Here is an 18,265-nt window from a genome sequence, read left to right on the forward strand (position 1 = left end):
AGACAAAGCTTATCGGTCGAGTTAGCTGCCCTCTTTCTTGCACAGCCGTGCTGTTGAAAGTGTGATGCGGGTCCTAGAATGCGCGCTTGCAGTTGTCTTTTTTGTTTCGTTAATTCCCTGCGGAGTGCAGAATTCCGGTATAATCAATGTATTGCCTGTGTGCACAATGAACTGTCGAAAGTCGGCTCTCACCTTGCCCCCTCCCCCGGCGCGCGCGCGCACAAACACACGCACACACGCACACACACACACACACACACACACACACACACACACACACACACACACACACACACACACACACACACACACACACACACACACACACACACACACACACACACACACACACACACACACCTTTGTGTGCACAATCAGGTGTGAGCAGGGTTCTCTTTCAGGGGTGGGGTGGGGTGAAGGTTCTTCGAAAAGCCTCCCTCCATATTAAGGCGAAGTATGGGGCCGACTTTGCCCCCCCCCCCCCCCGCTTTAGTTTCGTCCCTACCAGCGTGACTGCCGCTTTCTTCATCGTCACTACCACGTGACAGTATACATGGTATTAATGAGCACTAACAGACAATAATGCCAAGGAAAGTATAGGGGATGTTATTAGTTGTATACATGGTCAGTAAGACAGTATCAACTGAGAAGAGCTCACATTTGGACGTGTTGGATGTGGTTAAGCATGAGTGGTTTAGAGCAAAACGAACGATGACCGAGGCAGAGAGGGGTGCACAAACAGCTGCGCTGTCTCACAACTACCTTTATTAGCCCAGGAACACATACTTTAAAGCACAACCTATACCACCTGAACGCACGCCGATGACGTCATCAGAGGATAACTGAAAAATATTAGAGGAGTGGACGAACCAAATGTATAATCCGCAGCTAGGTGACGAAACAATTAAAAAAAGTATTGAGCAGCCAACTGAGCGACCCAGCAACAAGTAACTACTGAATCCTAAACGAGGGCCACTGTAACCGTCTCCTTCGGCATTGGGCGATCCCTCCATCCTCCCTTCTCTGAAACATTTAGATCCCTGTTCTATTTGTCAATTGGCTAACACTATAGCCTCCGTAGGCTTCGCTGCACTGCACGAAACTGGCGAAGGCGGATCGCGCTATAGAGATTCGGTGAAACGGACACGGGGACAACGAGACGGATCCTGCTGCGATTCTCGGAAATCATATTATTTCCGACTGAACACAATTGCCCCCGTATATACGCTGTTACGAAAGCCCGCTCGACCGCTTACGTAAATACTTACTGAGACATTCCAACTCGAGAGCTATATAGGCCTCGTGGCATGCGCAGGAGCGCGCTCAAAGGACCCTGTGAAGGTCGAGGTTTCGCGTTTTTTTTCCTTCGTTGCAAAGAAGGGGCCCTGCATGCAATTTCTTACGTAAGCTATGCATTTTCTCTTCCTCCCCTGTGCTGCAGCTTGTATTCAGAGACTGGGTGAGCGCGCTTTTGTGCCGGTTCTGCGCTCCATTATACGCCTCACTTGAGCGCGTCGCCTGTGCGAGACGTGTGGTGTTATTCATACGCGGTGAATGACGAGGGAACAACGAAGAAAGGCTCGTGTAATTCGCACTTATAAGATGTCACCATCTTCTTTCCTTTCTTTCTCATCTTGTGGGGAAATCATATCGTAGCGCTTAGCGCATTCATGATACGAGAATGTCAGGGTATGCAGTTAGGCATGTTGTTACAGATCCGTAATGAAACTTCAGAACGCGGAAAGGGACAGGGGAAAAGACGAGACAGGACGAAGCGCTTACTTCCATTAAATAGCTTTCAAAGCATATACCATCCTACCTCAAGTTTATGTGTGCTGAAGTTCTATGAAGGATCTGAGAATGCCTCGGCAGCCATCCCCAGATCGTGAACGGCAGTTTACCACTATCCCTGGTGAGAAAGGTATGTAACTGCCGGTACTCCCGTACGGGGCAAACACCTGGATGCTTACGTAAAGGATCCAATATAAATTGAAGACGACGCAGCAAGCCACGGAAAGAGAAATGATGGGTGTACGTAAACTTCAGGGATAAGAAGAGAGCAGAGTGAGTCAGGGAACAGAAGCGTGTTAAGGACATACTTTCGAAATCAAGAAGAAATGGACGTGGCGTGTAGCGAGATGGCAAGATAACCGCTGGTCATTAAGCGATACACAATGGATTCCAAGAGAAGGCAAGCGAGCGAGGGGGAGGCAGGACGTTAGGTGGGCAGGTGACATTAGGAAGTTTGCGGATATAACGTCACCGCAGCAAGCAACAGGACTGGATAAATTGGAGGAATATTGGAGGAACATGGGAGTGGTCTTTGCCTTGCAGTGGGCGCAGTCAGGTTGTTGATGACGATGATTATATCTTAACGCAACTCCTCGCCATTGGTGAACGGCCAACGCCAAACTGTGGAGTCATGACCTATACCGTATTCAGGCACACTGACGTTGGCTAGGACTGGCTAAGTGATGGATATTGTTGGCTAACTTCTGTGTTCCGATACTTCCTGTAACCGGCAAGATGGACAGCATCGAGAAGACATCATCGGAGACAAGTACGGTGCAGGCTATGCTTATCCTCCTCCTCCTGTCTTTATCAGAATCCCAAAGCCCCTGATGGTAGACCCTATTCCCAATCCTTCCATTTCCTCGTGGGAGGCCGCTCTTCGGACCACTGGCTCGGACGACCAGCTGACGCTGGTGAACCGGGCCTGCCTAGAGATGTCGGCCAGGGGGCTCCCGGACGTCTAGGGGCCCAACCACACTCACTTTGATTATTTCAAATAAAGTTGTATCCATCAATCCATCATCAGGATCCCCTCTCTCTCTCTGACTCGCTCACTCGACTCTGCACAAGAACGCCGAATAATATCACGCGCATGGGAGACCGTGGCATCCCAAGGGATCCCGGTCCGCCGACCTCGTAACCGACCTCCGGATTGGTTCCCCTCTTCTGGGTGCAATAAAGTTTTAATAAATCAATCAGTCAAAAGGAATGACTGAGTGGCGGACTGAACTGGCTGGATATTGATCGACCTCATTGACTGAGAGAGATAGAGAGGCAGGCAGGTTATCTGTACTGTGTCCAGTTTACGACCCTACATGTGGGGAGAGGAATCAAGCGGCAAAGAGAGAGAGAGAGAGAGAGAAATTAGCGCAGCTTGCACTAAGGCGTACAAGTCTGGGTCGCAGCGGAGCTAGTGGGCACCTATAGGTCGTCCAGACTTAATTGGCTAAGCTTTCACACTCTCACCTCTTGTTGTGCTATATTATACGTGGCAGTGCTATGCTAAACATGGAAATTCTTTCTCTTTTTTTTCTCTATGCTTTCTTGTGTCTCTATCTTTATATCTCTTTCTCTCTCTCTGTCTTTTTATCTTGTTTCTATTTCTTCCATTTTTGAATCTATTTTTCTCTTTCTCTCTGTAGTCGTTCTCTCGCCTTCTATCTATTTCTCTCTTTCTGCCTGTCTCTTTCTAACTCGTCCTCCCCTCCTCCTTTCCCTCCTCACCCTCAATTCCCTTTCCCACCCCCCTTGCTATACTATAATATACAATGCTCTGCTAGCGTGCCTGGATAACCGAGTGGTTACGACGCTCGCCTTCGGGTCGTGGCTATGCGGGCTCGAAACTCGCCTTGCCGAGAATTTGTTCCCCAATAATATCTCTCATTCTTTCTCTCACTCTCCTTCTATTTCTCTGTCCTCGTTCTCTCACGCATCCGAGTTAACGCATCCCACGCCGGACATATCGGCGCCCGTGTTCTGGGAGCGAAGTGGATGAAGAAGAGGATGAAGAGAGCGCGTGTCGATTCATGAAGATAATTTTCTTTCTGCGACACGCGGCAAACCTCGTGCATAATAGCTCTGCTGTAAAAAAAAAAAAAGCATATGTTCGCAGATTTCTCGACACATACACACAGTGCTGTGTATCTACAGGCCCTTCTCGCCCCTTACACGAAAGCTTCCTGCACCCAACGCGGTTTTGCACTGCTTCCATGATCGGGGGCATTGTAAAGATTTCTGCACTTCACCTTGTTTTGCACTGCGTCCGGGATCGGCCCACCTTTGACTAAGCAATGATGTCATGTGGTGACGGCACGCTATGCGACGTCACATTGACGTCATGATGACGGCATCATGCGATGATGATTTTTGGCATTATTGGTGTTGACGCCGCCGACCAGGGACGCCGGTCAATTTTTGTGTTTGATGAGACATCTAAGGATTTCGCCTTAATAAACGAAAACAGAGACGCTAGGCGATTCAGAACAACTTATTGTTAACCGTGTAACGGGGTTTGTTTATTCATAAGGCACAAAAACATCTTTAGTTATTACTAGGGGTGTGCGAATATCAAATTTTTCGAATACGAATCGAATACGAATATCCACCGTCGAATATCGAATCGAATATCGAATATCAAAGGAAAAATGCCTCCACAGTAACAATATTTTATTTAACATGTAGCTATTTGAAAAAAAAAAAACATTAACAGCCTGACTGGCAACACAACATACACTGCTATCTCCAGAACACAATGTCCAGGCTAGCACAATGCACATCACAACACAAGCAAATATCACGGCACAATGAAAGTAACGACTAGATGCTATCATGAAGAAATATGAGTTGCTCCACATGATCAGGCAGCAGGCGCTCCCTTGTAACAGAGACACCCCCCTCCCTCCCTGCTACTGAAGAGGCACGCTCGCTTGGAACAGAAGTGGCTGGTAGAGGGAGGTACATGGGGCAAAGCTTTGCCAGACTGGGGTATCTGAAGGTGCCTACAGTCCGCCACCAGTCACATAGGTCACTGTCTTCCTTCAGAAGTGGTCCCGCATAGTGAACGAGTGGTAGTGCGGCACGTTACGGCCGCATAATATTGAAAATATACGGTTACATGATCGCCAACAACGCTGCACGTCGGAGATGCACCAGCAATAAATCATACGTATTGGGGCGCTCGTCGCAGGCAGATATCGTGCCTCCGTGTACTTACAATGTTTATCGCTCCTCTCGGCAACGTTTTTAGCTATACGAACGCAGCAGAAATGTGGAAGACGAGTTATTTTATGCACGATAATCGAATCGCATATTCGAATTTTTCGAATATTCGAAGTTATCGAATACGCGATTTTCGAATCGAATACGAATATTTCGAGTGTAATATTCGACGAATATTCGAAACTTTCGAATATTCGCACACCCCTAGTTATTACTCAGCCTATAAACGAAAAAAAAAAAAAGGTCACGTTAGGGGTGGTAAAATAATTGAACTATTTCATGATTGATTTTCGCGCAACACACACACGGGCGAGATGGAAATAGACACTTCTATCTCGTCCGTGTGTGTGTTGCGCAAAAATCAGTCACGAATCAATACCAACTCGCTCAATTGTCGGTACTATTGAACTATTTGTTGGTCACTTGAACGCATCTCTGCAAGAAGTCTCGCTAGCCATGTATATAAAACTGAGCAGAAATCTGCCCTCCGTATCCCAGCGCGCACGTGGGCACGAGAAAGACGCGGCTAGAGACGGCGGCAAGCCGCGGTCGTCGAGTTCGCAGCAGACAGGCGCGACGGCGTGTGCACGAGCACGTATTTGTACGGCGCGCCGGCTTCCGCTCTTCATCTTCCAGCCGGGAGTTTACACACGGACACGATTCCACACTATATCACTCTCTCTCTCTCTCTAGCGTTTCCTCGCGGAGGCAAGGCCAACCGCCATCTGTGTGTGCTTCGTGAGAGAGAGAGAGAGAGAGAGAGCGAAAAAAAATGACAGTGCGCGAGCTCTGAAAGTGCTCGGGAGGCGGCACATGTGCGTGTGGGCAGCGGCGCTACGTGGCAAGAAAAGAGAGAGGGGGCCGGGGGGGGGGGAGAAAAAAAAAAAAAAAAATATATATATATATATATATATATATATATATATATATATATATATATATATATATATATATATATATATATATATATATATATATATATATATGATGGAAAGAAAGAAATAAACTCTATTGAGACCGGAGATTCAGTATAAAGTGAGAAGTTGGGCGAGTTGGTGATTCATCGTTATACCGTGATGTGGGCGAAAGCAGCGCACAGGATTTACGACCGTGAGCGGGAACTGTCGTGTTTTCTTCTGTTTTTCTGGTTAGCCATAGTTGTGCGCACAGGGGGGGGGGGGGGGGGGCGGGCCGCCCCCCCTAGTCACCTAAGAAGGGGGTGCAAAATCTGCCCCGTACATTGACCCTTCTAGTCACCTAAGCTGGGGGGGGGGCGCAAAATCTGCCCCATACATTGACTTAGTAGGGTGGGGGGGGGGCGCTGCGATGAACCTTTGCCCCCCCCTCCCCCCTGATGGGGAACCCTGCGCCCGCCTATGTGGTTAGCCCTAGTTACTCACGGTCCTAGTCAACAATGTCGTGTCGCAACGAAACACGCTCGCTTGAACGTTGGCAGGAATCGGTCGTATCAACGCTAATTGAGACTATAGCATTTTGTCAGCAGTGTGCGATCAGACAAAGCAACAGCTGCTGTTAAGGCTGTTATGGGTTTTCTTAAAAGTACAGTACTGGACACCAGACTCAAGCGAAGCTACTATGTTAAATGGTTATTGTATATACGCATATCACTTTCATCTCCCCGTCATCGACCTTCATCACTCCTTTCGTTCCCCCTTTCCCTTTCCCCTGTGAAGAGTTCAGGCCGACCTCTCTGCCTTCCAATACATTATATATATCTCTCTAGTCTACAATGGATTCGCTCGCTGGATTTCAAGCAAGACGGACGTGCCTACCGCGATGTCCTGGATTACTCCTCGTACCTCTCGCTGACCGGTGCCCCGTGACGGACTCCTCGCCCGCTATTCCGTGCGCCGCTCATCGTCGGGGCCTTCGCCGCTTCGCCGATGTTGTGCACTGTGCCTCTAGCTGTGTTTCGCGGATCCATCCCTGAACTCCCGTGACCGTTTCCACATCTTTCCTGTCCTCTTTTCTCTTCGTTGGATGGATGGCTCTCTCACTTTTCTCTCTAATTTCCTACTATTCTTTTATTCCCTCCTTACCCCCACCCCTACAGGGCGCTTAGCCGTGTCGCAGAAGCAGACAGAAATTAGCGCCCTTTTCCCTCCTCAAGAACAACATAAGAAGTCTACAATGTTTTTCTGTGTCCGTTGTTACCTTGCTGGTATCTTCAATGTAGTCCTAGTCCCGTGCGCTGCTTTGACCACACAGTTTGGTGAGACGAGAGAGCCCATGTTCAAATCAGCGTGGTAGTAGACATAGGCGTGCGTAGGGTTCTTCATTAGGGATGGGGGGGTAGGGGGTAGGGGGCAAGTTTCACCAGAGCGGCCAAGGGCCGGTGCCAGGTCTTCTTTACGGGGGTCAAAGGGGGGGGGGGCACCCATCACAAGTGAGTTCCTTCAAGGGGCCAGGGAGGCGGAGAACTTCTGCGTTGTCTTTATCATTGTTTGCACCTTAGGGGGGGCAAGGAGGGGGGGGGGCAGGCGAAAATTATGGTCATACGTCATTTCTACTTCTCTCCGTAATAATCATTAGTTTCTCATACGTAAGGGTATGGTGCTTCACCCCCAACTCCTTACTTTACGCCTTCCGCCCTTGATAGCGTCTGTAATTAAAAAACATTACATAAGCAAACAAAAATAATGGAACGGAATCAAGAGTTCCGTAACAAGAGATGATGCCGAGAGGTTCCGCGCATCTGTTTTGCTCTTTCCCTCTCCGTCTCTCCCTTCTCTGTGGACCCAGGCGTGCTTTTTCGTAATCTGTTTTTCCTAACGACGCCCAGTGGACTCCACCCCGTAACTGCGCAGCAAGCGACATTTTTTAATACGAGTCGCAACTTGGAGTCCACTGTGCGGGCGGGTAGATACTAGTGCGCATGCGCTGGCTTAATTACCGTATTGTGTTAAGACACGTTTGCTCTACGCGGATCGCGAAGGTCGCCGCCGTCAACTCTCCGGCCTGCTCAAGCTTTTTTTTTTTTTTCGCATGCACACGTAGCGTTATCCCGCGACTTCCGCAAGGTTTTGCACGCATTAAAGTGAAAGACGATATACGATTACAAAAGGCCGCTTGCGTTGCCAGCGCGATAAAAGAGCCGCTACGGCGTCAGCTATCTAGCTGCGTGTGCCTTCTGGTTGTCTCACGGAAATGAGGCGTGAGAGAGAGAAAGAGAGAAGCCCATGGCCATCACGAATTCATCGTAAATCAATGAAAGGGCTTCAACGTTTCTTTGTAGACACTCATATTTCTCATGAATATTGAGCGAAGTACATTGAAAGTGTGCATTGCGATTCTATGTGTGCTGTGTTAAAACGAGAACTTTTGAACTGACCAAATGCAGGACTTTATATATGTGCATATATTCTTTGTTTCCTAATTCTTTATCCCAACAACCAAGAGGAAGGGTTAGCCGTCGCCAAGAAATGGCAACAACTCCTTCGTTTTTTTTATTTCAACAAAAAGAAGGAGAGAGAGAGAGAGAGACGATTGGGCGTAACATATGGCCTCCGATATTGCGCGCGCTTCGCATGCAAGACGTATCTGCGAGCGAGCGCAATCTGTGAAGCCATGCGCGGAAATGACAAGCGTATAGATGTGGCAACAGCACGGGCGCGCCACTTTCGCGGCACACCGTGTGTAGCTCGCGCGGGAGTAGTTCCTCTTGCATGCGGGGCCGCGACGGACGGTTATCGTGCATTCCGAGGGCACTGGCAGTTTATATGCGGACGCGTGCTCTCCGCTGCCGGCGAAGACGCGTCCTTCGCGTGCGTGCCGCGCGCAATCTGGTGCTTGCAGCGAGGTGACTTCTTCCGGAGAGTGCTGCGTGTGTTTTGTTCTTGCGACTGTAGACAATGGATTTCCCAACCTGTTTGTTTCTTGCTTTAGTGATAACAACGGCTGAGTAACAGCACATAGGAGCAGCAGTATACAACAACAAAAAGCCTGTGCTGTCCATGGGCTACTTTGATAAGTATATAAAGTTAGATGGACGCGCAATTCGAAGGTTGTGGGTTCGGATCTCACCGACGGAAAGGGTGATTTTCCGTCCACTTTAATTAACATATCAGTTTGTGTCGTTATTACTGTACGCTACAGTTAAAAACAACAATTAATGTCCCATATATTGTCATTGGCCTTATTGTCTGTTGAATTTGGTTTTGTCTGACAAAGAAACGAGTCCCTCGAAAAAATGATCCCCTTCTAAAGTTGTATGTTTTTCAACGGCCTTACAATGAGGCTGAAAGGCAGCTGGTTGAATTCAAGATGAACTCCCCGTGAGTTCCAAATTCGGCGTCATCAGAGGTTTCCATTAAGTTTGTAAAGTAAAGAAAGAACCCGAAAGCGCGAATGAACGAAAGAAACAGTCAAGTAATGTAAGTAAGTAAAGAAGAAAGAAAGAAGAAAGAAAGAAAGAAAGAAAGAAAGAAAGAAAGAAAGAAAGAAAGAAAGAAAGAAAGAAAGAAAGAAAGAAAGAAAGAAAGAAAGAAAGAAAGTTAACAGGGTCTCTTATGAATCCGCATCAGTCGACTCCAAGGCGAAAGCCATCTTATTTTCCTTCTAAGTCGATGTATTGAACCTCCCGCGCCCCCCTCCGAAAGCTTTCTCCAACTCTAACGTGGTTTTGCAACGCCTCCAGGATCGGAGGCATTGTAAGCTTTCTGCACCTCCACCTTGTTTTGCGCTGCCTCCGGGATCGGCCATCGGCCCACCGTTGACCAAGCAATGATGTCATGTGATGACGTCACCATGTGACGTCACACACTTTGCCGATCTGTGACATCATGATGACGTCGTGTGGGGACGTCACCACGTGATGATTTTTTTGCCTACACTCGTGTTGACGCCGCCGACGGGGGACGTCGGTCAATTTTCGCGTTTGATGGGACATCTAAGGCTCTCGCCCTAATAAAAATATTTGTTGCAGCCTGTCGTCTTCTACTGCGAGGCCGAATTCCCAGAGGATGCCGCGGGGTAATGAACCATCCCTGCCCCCATAACGAGCACACGATCTTTTGGTCTCCGGCACACCAAGGGTTGGAGGAGTCACCCCTCTTAGGTGACTAGGAGGCCCCTCCTAATCCCCTAAGAGGGGGGGGGGGGGCGCAAAGTCTGCCCCATACGTTGACTTCGTAGGGAGGGAGGGGCGCTGCAATGAACATCCCCCCCCCCCTGATGAGGATCCCTGCGCACGCCTATGACTACATTACATTACCTTGGGCTGCTTAAAGCATCCCCCACACCTGAAACACGCAGAAATGACACCAACGGACACGTTGGAGCAGTGGGAGGCGTTACTGTCCAGCTCTCACCTGGCCGACCATGCAAGCGCTGATCGACCAGGTAGAACGGGCGGCAATAGGCCAGTGGGGCTCTCGACTAGGGCTCCTCCCTTTCAAATAACTTGTGTTTAATTATATGTTTTTCTGTTCTGTTCTGGGGTATTACGCCCCAAAACCATATGATTATGAGAGACGTCGTAATGGAGGGCTCCGAAAATTTCGACCATCTGGTGTTCTTTAACGTGCACTGAAATCGCACAGTATATACGGGCCTCTAGCATTTTGCCTCCGTCGAAATGCGGTCGCCTTAGCGGGAATTCGATCCCGTGACCTTCGGATTAGCGGTCGAGCACCATAACCACAAGACCACCGTAGACCACCGTGGTGGCCAAAACAGAAAGAAAGAAAGAAAGAAAGAAAGAAAGAAAGAAAGAAAGAAAGAAAGAAAGAAGCTTCACTTTCTGGGGGGATATGTTGTTGACTATGCTCTAAAAGGGTATGGGAATGAGCCTGTTGGTATGGCTTCATGACTGCAAAACAGCGCGAAAAACGAATACACAGGAAAAAAAGCCCTTGGTCCTGTCTATTCTTCTTGTGTCTTCGTTTTTCGCGCAGTTTTGCAGTTTTGATTATACTACCGCGGACGCGACTCTGTCAAGCGAAGTTAACGTCTTCATGGTCCAATCACCAGCACAGGAACGTTTCCAAACGTAGCGATGTAAACACCACCCGGACGTCGAGCTCACCCCAGGCCGTTACCGCGCCGTCGAGCTCGGTAGAGTCTGTGGTTTGCACTCTCGGGGAGCTCCAGGTCGTAAACAGAGGGTGTGTTTCGCCGCTTGCTGTGTAAACAGCTATAACATGCAGCCCACTGAACACAGACGCACTAGACTGCATCGTTCTCGTCACCCCCAGACATTTTACCGACCATTTTTATCCCTCCCATCCATGGTCTGGGATCCCCTCCCCGAACATATCGTAACTATTATGATAACCGAGTCTTTTGTCAGACTTTAGCTAGCATTGTATAATCAGGTGCCATATTGTGCTACACGCGCTTATGATTTACACTTTTTTTTGGGGGGGGACAGCTGATATTGCACAGTTCAGTCCACATATTCTTACACCGTGGTCCACATATAATGAATTGTTGTGTATATCGAACAGTTGTAAAATTCCTTTGAAATATTTTCGCTATATAACGCATTTTATGCGTTACATATCGGAAATATAATTGTTATATTATATATTAATATTAGATTATTATATATCGAAAATATCGGGGTACCCATTTTATATATCGAATTACCTATATATAGAACAGTTCTGTGATCCCCTTCAGAGTTCGATATATCCGGGTTCGACTGTATAGCTGTAAAGCTTTCCTGTTATATCATTTTTGATTGCTGGAATTGCTTATCTTGTTGTTGTGTTGGCACTCCCATCTAAATGTCACGTGGTCTTGAAGGCAAATTAAGTGAATAAGATTAGTGGAGTGAAATACGAAGACCTGATAGTACGCTTATACATTCATCCTGTTTTCAATCGCAGCAGCCTGTATGATAAAACATCCCCTCGCTCGCGCAATTATGTGTCATTTCATATCACAGCCATACAGAAACGACGGAGAGATGCGGGAAATCCGGTGACAGCACAGGCAGCCCAGAATAAACATTCCACTGGGGGAGTGAGGCAGCGGACACAGCTGAACAACGCGGACACGCGCATGCTTGCAGGCTACGGAAGATTTCGCGTGCGAATTACGATTACGACTCCGGGGGTAGAATCACGGTCCTTGTGACATAGCTTGTAGAAATTTTGTTCAGGTTGTGTGCGCGAGTGTGTGAAGTGGTGGATCCCGGAGGTAAGGGGGCGGTAGCACCCCACCCCCCCCCCTTTTCGTGCCGTCCACACCAGCCTTCAGGTTGCCTGTTCGACAGATGACAGAAGATATTAGTGAGATCACGGGTAGCAAAAAAAAAAATAATAATAATAATAGTAACGATATCAGTGGCGTAGACAGAAATTTTTTCGGGGGGAAGGGGGGGGGGGAGTTCAACAAACGTTTATGCATGTTCGTGCTTCCGTTTGCATGCGTGCGTGTATATATATACACATGCAAAATCGAAAAATTTTGCGGGCTGGCGGTGTGTGTGTGGGGTGGGTGGGAGGGGGGTGGTTTAAAGGTATATATATGTGATGATGGAAGTGGTGTATAACAGTAACTCCGTAAAACAAGATGCCCCCCCCCCCCCCCCCCCCCCCCCCCCCCCCCCCATTATCCCGTGGTTCTACTGCGAGTAATCGCCCCCTCATTCCCGAATTGCGTGGATGGATTCGCCACTGTGGTTACGTACATGTGTTTTCTAAAAACAAAAACGTAGAAACATTAATGGATGTCGCCAGTTGCTGGCGGCACGGGCAAGCATCCGGACGAAGCAGCGGATGAGTTAATGAAGCTATAGGTTCGAAGTTACGCAATGTGGGAAAGGTGTATCAGATTCAGTAGCGCCGTGGAGAGATGACGGAGGTGAACGACAAAACGACAGAAACCGTACGGAGAGCAGACGCAACAAACAAGTGGATGAATGAAAGAGTGCGAGAGGGAGGCACGAGAAAGGGAACTTCACGTCCCCCTCGAATCGAGAGAGTATAGAGAGAAACAATCGAGGAGAAAGAGAGCTGATTGAGAAGGAAGGGAGTGCGAGGGAGAGACTTCCCCTCGCCAGCTGGAGACACCCGATTTAGCGGGCGAACCCACGCTCGCGCTAAAGCAAAAAAATGAGCGAACAGTCGCCACCGACCGGAGTACCGGAGAGCAACGCGGTCTATTCCTCCTCCAAAACGACCAAGCCCGCTGGCGAGTCGTACGCACGGCGGCGACCTCTGAAGCTCACGCCCGCGCATGACCGTTTATGATTTTATGTGGAGCTCGCGAAACGACGAAAAAAAGAAGGGGCGAGTGCCCACGTATTGAGTGACCGATTTCGTTTTGACTCGATTCGATATCATCTCTCTGTTGACTTAGAGAAATGAGCGAGGACGGTCGACTCGGTAACTTCGAGACGGCGTTGCGACGTCCACCTGTTCACGGAGCAGAAGGTCCGGTGGGCGTCCTGTCGCGGCAAGAAGTGTGGCCGTAGTGTGTGCAAGCGTGTGTTGTGTGTATGTGACCTGTGTGTGACTTGTACTTGTGAGTGGCCAGCAGTGGAGTTGTTTGGCGTGTGCTACTTTGTGGCGCACCGCTTTCGCGATGCGCTGGATGGTCCGGCGTGAACAGCAGACGACCCCAGCCGGCGGACCGTTATTTTGGGCCTGCGTCGTCTGCTGCGTCCTTGCGTTCCACGGTGTCGATGTCGGCGCTGCGTCCGGTGAGTACAGCGAACGCAAGTCAATGCTTGATCCATAACACGTCTGATTAGCGCGCGAATTGCGAATCAGCACCTATTAAATGCGTCAACTTTGCGAGATTTATTTTGAGGTACTCTCAGTGGGTAGATCGGGGCGGACCCCTCCACCAATAATTAAGTGGGGCCCGCCCCTTTCCTGGACCTGGCGACAAATTGCCTACCAGTATGGGACCTACCGGCACCTACTGGTAGGTCTCCACCGGACACTTGCCGCCGGTAGGGACCGGTAGGTTCGGTCCTTACCAGTCGCACGTTGTCTTTTCATCCACTTTAATTTCTTTACAATCATATCATTACTGAACTGCAATTAAAGACTACAAATAATGTAATCTGTACTTTCCTTGGCTTTGTGTTCTGCTAGTTTAGTTAGGTTGTGTGTAATAACGACAACAAAATAAACGAGCCCTTGGTCAATTCCCCTTCCTTCGTTCAGAATACATGGGGGGGGGGGGGGGAGGTATCGAGTCTTGAGCACAGCTCTACGCCACTCTGGCAAGCAAAGACAGAAACTCGATACTCCCGCGGAAGAAAGATCAGGGGATATAGGACCGTAACTAAAGGGGGGGGGGGTAGGTCGAGGGGGTTCTGACACCCCCCGAAATTTTTTCCTGCTTTAACTTTTCAGGTGGCACTAAAATACTTGCACGCCTTCACAGAGACCACCAGTTGCCAAAGTTAGCCGTTCCACGCAAAAAAAAAAAAAACCCGAAAAATATTCCTGGGTACGGCCCTGAGGGGATAGGGTTGTTGTCAGTTCATTTTCTAATGAGCCATTACAAAAAAATCTCGAGCAATAATATATCTGTTTATTGCGCACTCTGTAATTCTCCTTTCTTGCATTAAAATTTCCCAAATCCGTGAAGTATACGTGTACAATTATTCTCTACAAGGGGTAATACAATAGTATCACCAATATTATCACTGCAAGTGTTCCCTAAAAACATCAGTCTAATATGTAATTTATAGGAGTTTATATAGATATGCGGACGTGCGTTCGCAAATTACTTTAGCTCAGAATTGAGAGAGTTGAATGAACCATGTTACGTTTAAGAGTGAAAATAATGATGCTTTCAGCCTAATTTTGCTAGCAGAGTTTTGATTCAGGGTAGCCGATGCTGCACAAGATCGGTGAATTAAGAAGCAAATTCAAATGTGAGTAAAAATATGTCCGAATCACGAATCTTCGGATTATGTCTGTTATTCTAAAACACACACCGACACTGTACCAGTTTACTGAGCTGCAATGCTAAGGTGAGTTTTGCAAAGGACGGCGTTCACGATTGTTGATGCGGTTGCACTGCATCGATTTCGGCCGCTTCAGATGGCTTCTAAAGAAAAAAGTAAAAGACAGAGGATGTCGGTATAGCCTCGATCGTGGCAGAACGTCGTTGTAAGCTGTTTCGAGGTACGCCGAACTAAATAATGAAAGCTGGAGTCCTGGAGTCACATATCTGCAACGATGCCGATGCAGGCACTTAATTGGATCAAGGAGCGCTTCCTGTGCAGACATTTCGCTTTGTATATATGCGTGAGAGAAAAAGATCTCGTTGCAGACAAGGCTTTGACTTGCAGGTATATATACAAGGATCGGGATTAATATTATGCGCATGCGGGCTCTCCCTTGTCCCGTATAATCATTGCACACGCAAACATACGTACAGTCAGCCTCGTAAGTTGAGGGACCACCAGACTCGAGAAAAACGCTCAATATTCTTGCGGTTCGGGCACGCAGCCTCGCATTTAAATTTCTGGCCTGTTAGAAAACGTGCTTACTACATGTGCTGCGCAGTTTGACCGGATACAGTCGCAAATTGCCCGAGGAAAAAAAAGACGTTTTTTCAGACCCAGTGGTCTACAAACTTTGTACGCCAACTGTATATGCATATTAACTGCAGGTTTATTTATGACTCATTATTCGCATCAACAGTTCTTCGGAACATCGGCTACTGTTTTACGCGCCAATGGATAAATCAATAATTTATAGAACCCTGGGAAGAGCGGTAACTGTAAGAAAATAAAGTGGCATGCGTTTTAAGTGGACACTAAAGGGAAACAATGAATTATTTTACACTGATAAATTATACTCTGAAAACTCTACTGTCATTAATTTCACCGTCATAGGTTTATAAATAGCTAGAAGATAAAATGAAGGTTAAAGTTTCATATTTGAATATCGCGCTGAAATCGCCACAGGTGACGTCACGGATTTCAAGTTGTTCTTGAACTGACCCAACTACTGACCAACCAAATTTCCAACTGACCCAACAAAATACTAGCCCAACTAAATTTCCTGAAACTTGGTACGTTATGTCTCTGACTCCGTCGGAGGACAATGAACTTCATTTTTGACCATTAGGGATTACGTAGGTCCTAATAGGCGCAGTCAAAGTTTGTGACGTCACGGTGACTGGTACTGGAAATTCAACGTGGCGTCGCCGTCAGCATTTTCTTTTTCTGCGTTTTCTAGCTTATACCAAGCGGCGTCTCGCCGCAAGCGTGGTGTTTCACATCTCTGAGGGGCATAGCCATTTTTTTTTTTGCTTGATCTTTAATTTTTTGGTGACGTCATACCGCGTCAGAAAAGAATTGTTTTTCTCTTTAGTGTCTCTTTAAGATGTAGTGCACTTACGTTACCGTGGCCGCCATGCCTGGGTACTAGCAGAATGAGAAGCTGCGTACTTAGGAACGTAGAAGTTTTGGGCTGTCCGGCGGAGCATCCTTTACGGTGCTCAGGTCCGGGCCCGTAGCCAGAAATTTTTTTTCGGGGGGGGGGGGGGGTACTTGCTGAAGACCTTGACTTTTTGAGAAAAACTGCTATTTTTATTATTTGTTTTTGGTAAAACACATACTTCACCGAAATTTCGGAGGGGGGGGGGGCTAGCCCCCCCCCGCCCCCCTGGCTACGGGCCTGCTCAGGTCGCAAAGTTGCACGTGTCCGTGTCAATTCTTCAGTCCACGTGTACAGATTTGCGCTGTATAAGCGTAGTTAAAGTTCGTACGCAGCGGGAGAACTATATACAATATAGCAAAACACGATTACGGATAAAGCTTGACTGGCACATAGTGCGCTGTTTTGAGAGAGAAGGCATGCATGGTGACCCGCGACCTTTGTTCGAAGAGAGGTCTGTCGCTATCGCTCATTAGCGAAAATAACCTCTCGAAAACATCGCGGACCCCAGTTCCGAAACAATACTTTGCTGACAAGCTAACGATAGGCAGGACTCCCGGATGGATACACTGTCTCTGGGCGGTGATAGGGGCGTGATAAGCGGGATATGTTTGTTAGTCTCTTTGCCATCGACATGCAAATATCTGACTTGGGATGGCAGCCGTGTCGTGCTGCAGGCATGCTTCACCACAAGGCTCTGCCAACACCAGACTTAGCAGTAATGGAATTACAGTAATAGTGTTACAGTAATTATATTTACTGCTCCTGCAATGGGTAATCTGATGAATTATTTTGTGGGCTGGCAATCTATAGCAATGTTATGAATTACTCCAAGGGAGTAAATTCAAGAAAATTTCTCGTGACTTTCTTTCCCATATGGCACAGAAAATTTACCAAATAAGAAAATAATAATGAAGTTCATCTAAGTGTCAAACGCCAAGCATGGAAATGAGGCACGCCCACCGAAAGACCGCGCAACATCCGAACTCTAAGCCGTGAGTTGGCGCATGAGTGATGAACTATTTTTAAAGTAATTTCGAAGTAATTTCCATACTTATAAAAAGTAATAGTATGGTGTTTTGATTACTTTCGGCCAGGTGTCACTAACTACATATTTAAAAAACCTAGAAATTTAATTAGTAATGTAATTCAATTACCTCTTAGGAGTAATTTTGTTATCCCTGGTCAATACAGACACAGGAGAACACATTTTTGGGCTAGTTGGTTCGTTGCAGCAAAGTCCTTGGCTGTAGTAATTGAGGTCATAACGCTGAAATGACAGGCATGAAAAAGCCACTTAAGAGTGGGTGCGATATTTCTTCTTGCTTTTATATTTTTTTCCCACGAGGACAAAGTAAAGATTCTCGCGCGTGCAAACCACCATTTTTTTTAGATAGGTAATTCCTCTTCCACTCAGAATAATCGACGCAGTTAGCAAATGTCCTCTGCAATCGAGCTCGCGTCTGCAATTTCTCGCGTATCCTTATCCGTAAACAATATATAGGCAACGGTTCACGCCCGCAATCGTCACAGTGGACTGAAACATGACCACATCGAAAACAGTTAAGAAAACTGAACCCCCCCCCCCCAAAAAAAAAGGAAATAAACTACATAACAAAGACACGTTATATAACCTGAATGCCAAACCTCAAGCGTGGGCTGTGGAACAGATCTGTGGAGATACCTGATATTTCAATTTGCATGTGCTGTACATGAAGCGTACGTGAGTTAATGCATGAAATATGAACATTTGTGAAAGTAATGCCAAATAACTTTATCACCTTTCAAAACAAATTGCAATGTAATGTCATTACTTTCGGCCATATGTAATTTGTAATGTAACTTAATTTGTACAAGTAATTTTGCCATCTCAGGTG

General features: G+C 47.3%; 1 protein-coding gene across 1 annotated transcript in view; it reads left to right on the forward strand.

Annotated features, from left to right (window-relative positions):
- Positions 1 to 13,101: 13,101 nt before the first annotated feature.
- LOC119378175 (Down syndrome cell adhesion molecule-like protein 1 homolog) overlaps positions 13,102 to 18,265 on the forward strand; it is a 43,759-nt gene continuing 38,595 nt past the window's right edge. The window contains exon 1 of the mRNA XM_037647398.2: positions 13,102 to 13,681. Within this exon, the coding sequence (XP_037503326.1) occupies positions 13,564 to 13,681 (118 nt within the window). The 5' untranslated portion in view covers positions 13,102 to 13,563. The remainder of the gene's footprint in view (positions 13,682 to 18,265) is intronic.

The sequence above is a fragment of the Rhipicephalus sanguineus genome, unplaced genomic scaffold (assembly GCF_013339695.2).
Source record: "Rhipicephalus sanguineus isolate Rsan-2018 unplaced genomic scaffold, BIME_Rsan_1.4 Seq716, whole genome shotgun sequence".
Lineage (NCBI taxonomy): Eukaryota > Metazoa > Arthropoda > Arachnida > Ixodida > Ixodidae > Rhipicephalus > Rhipicephalus sanguineus.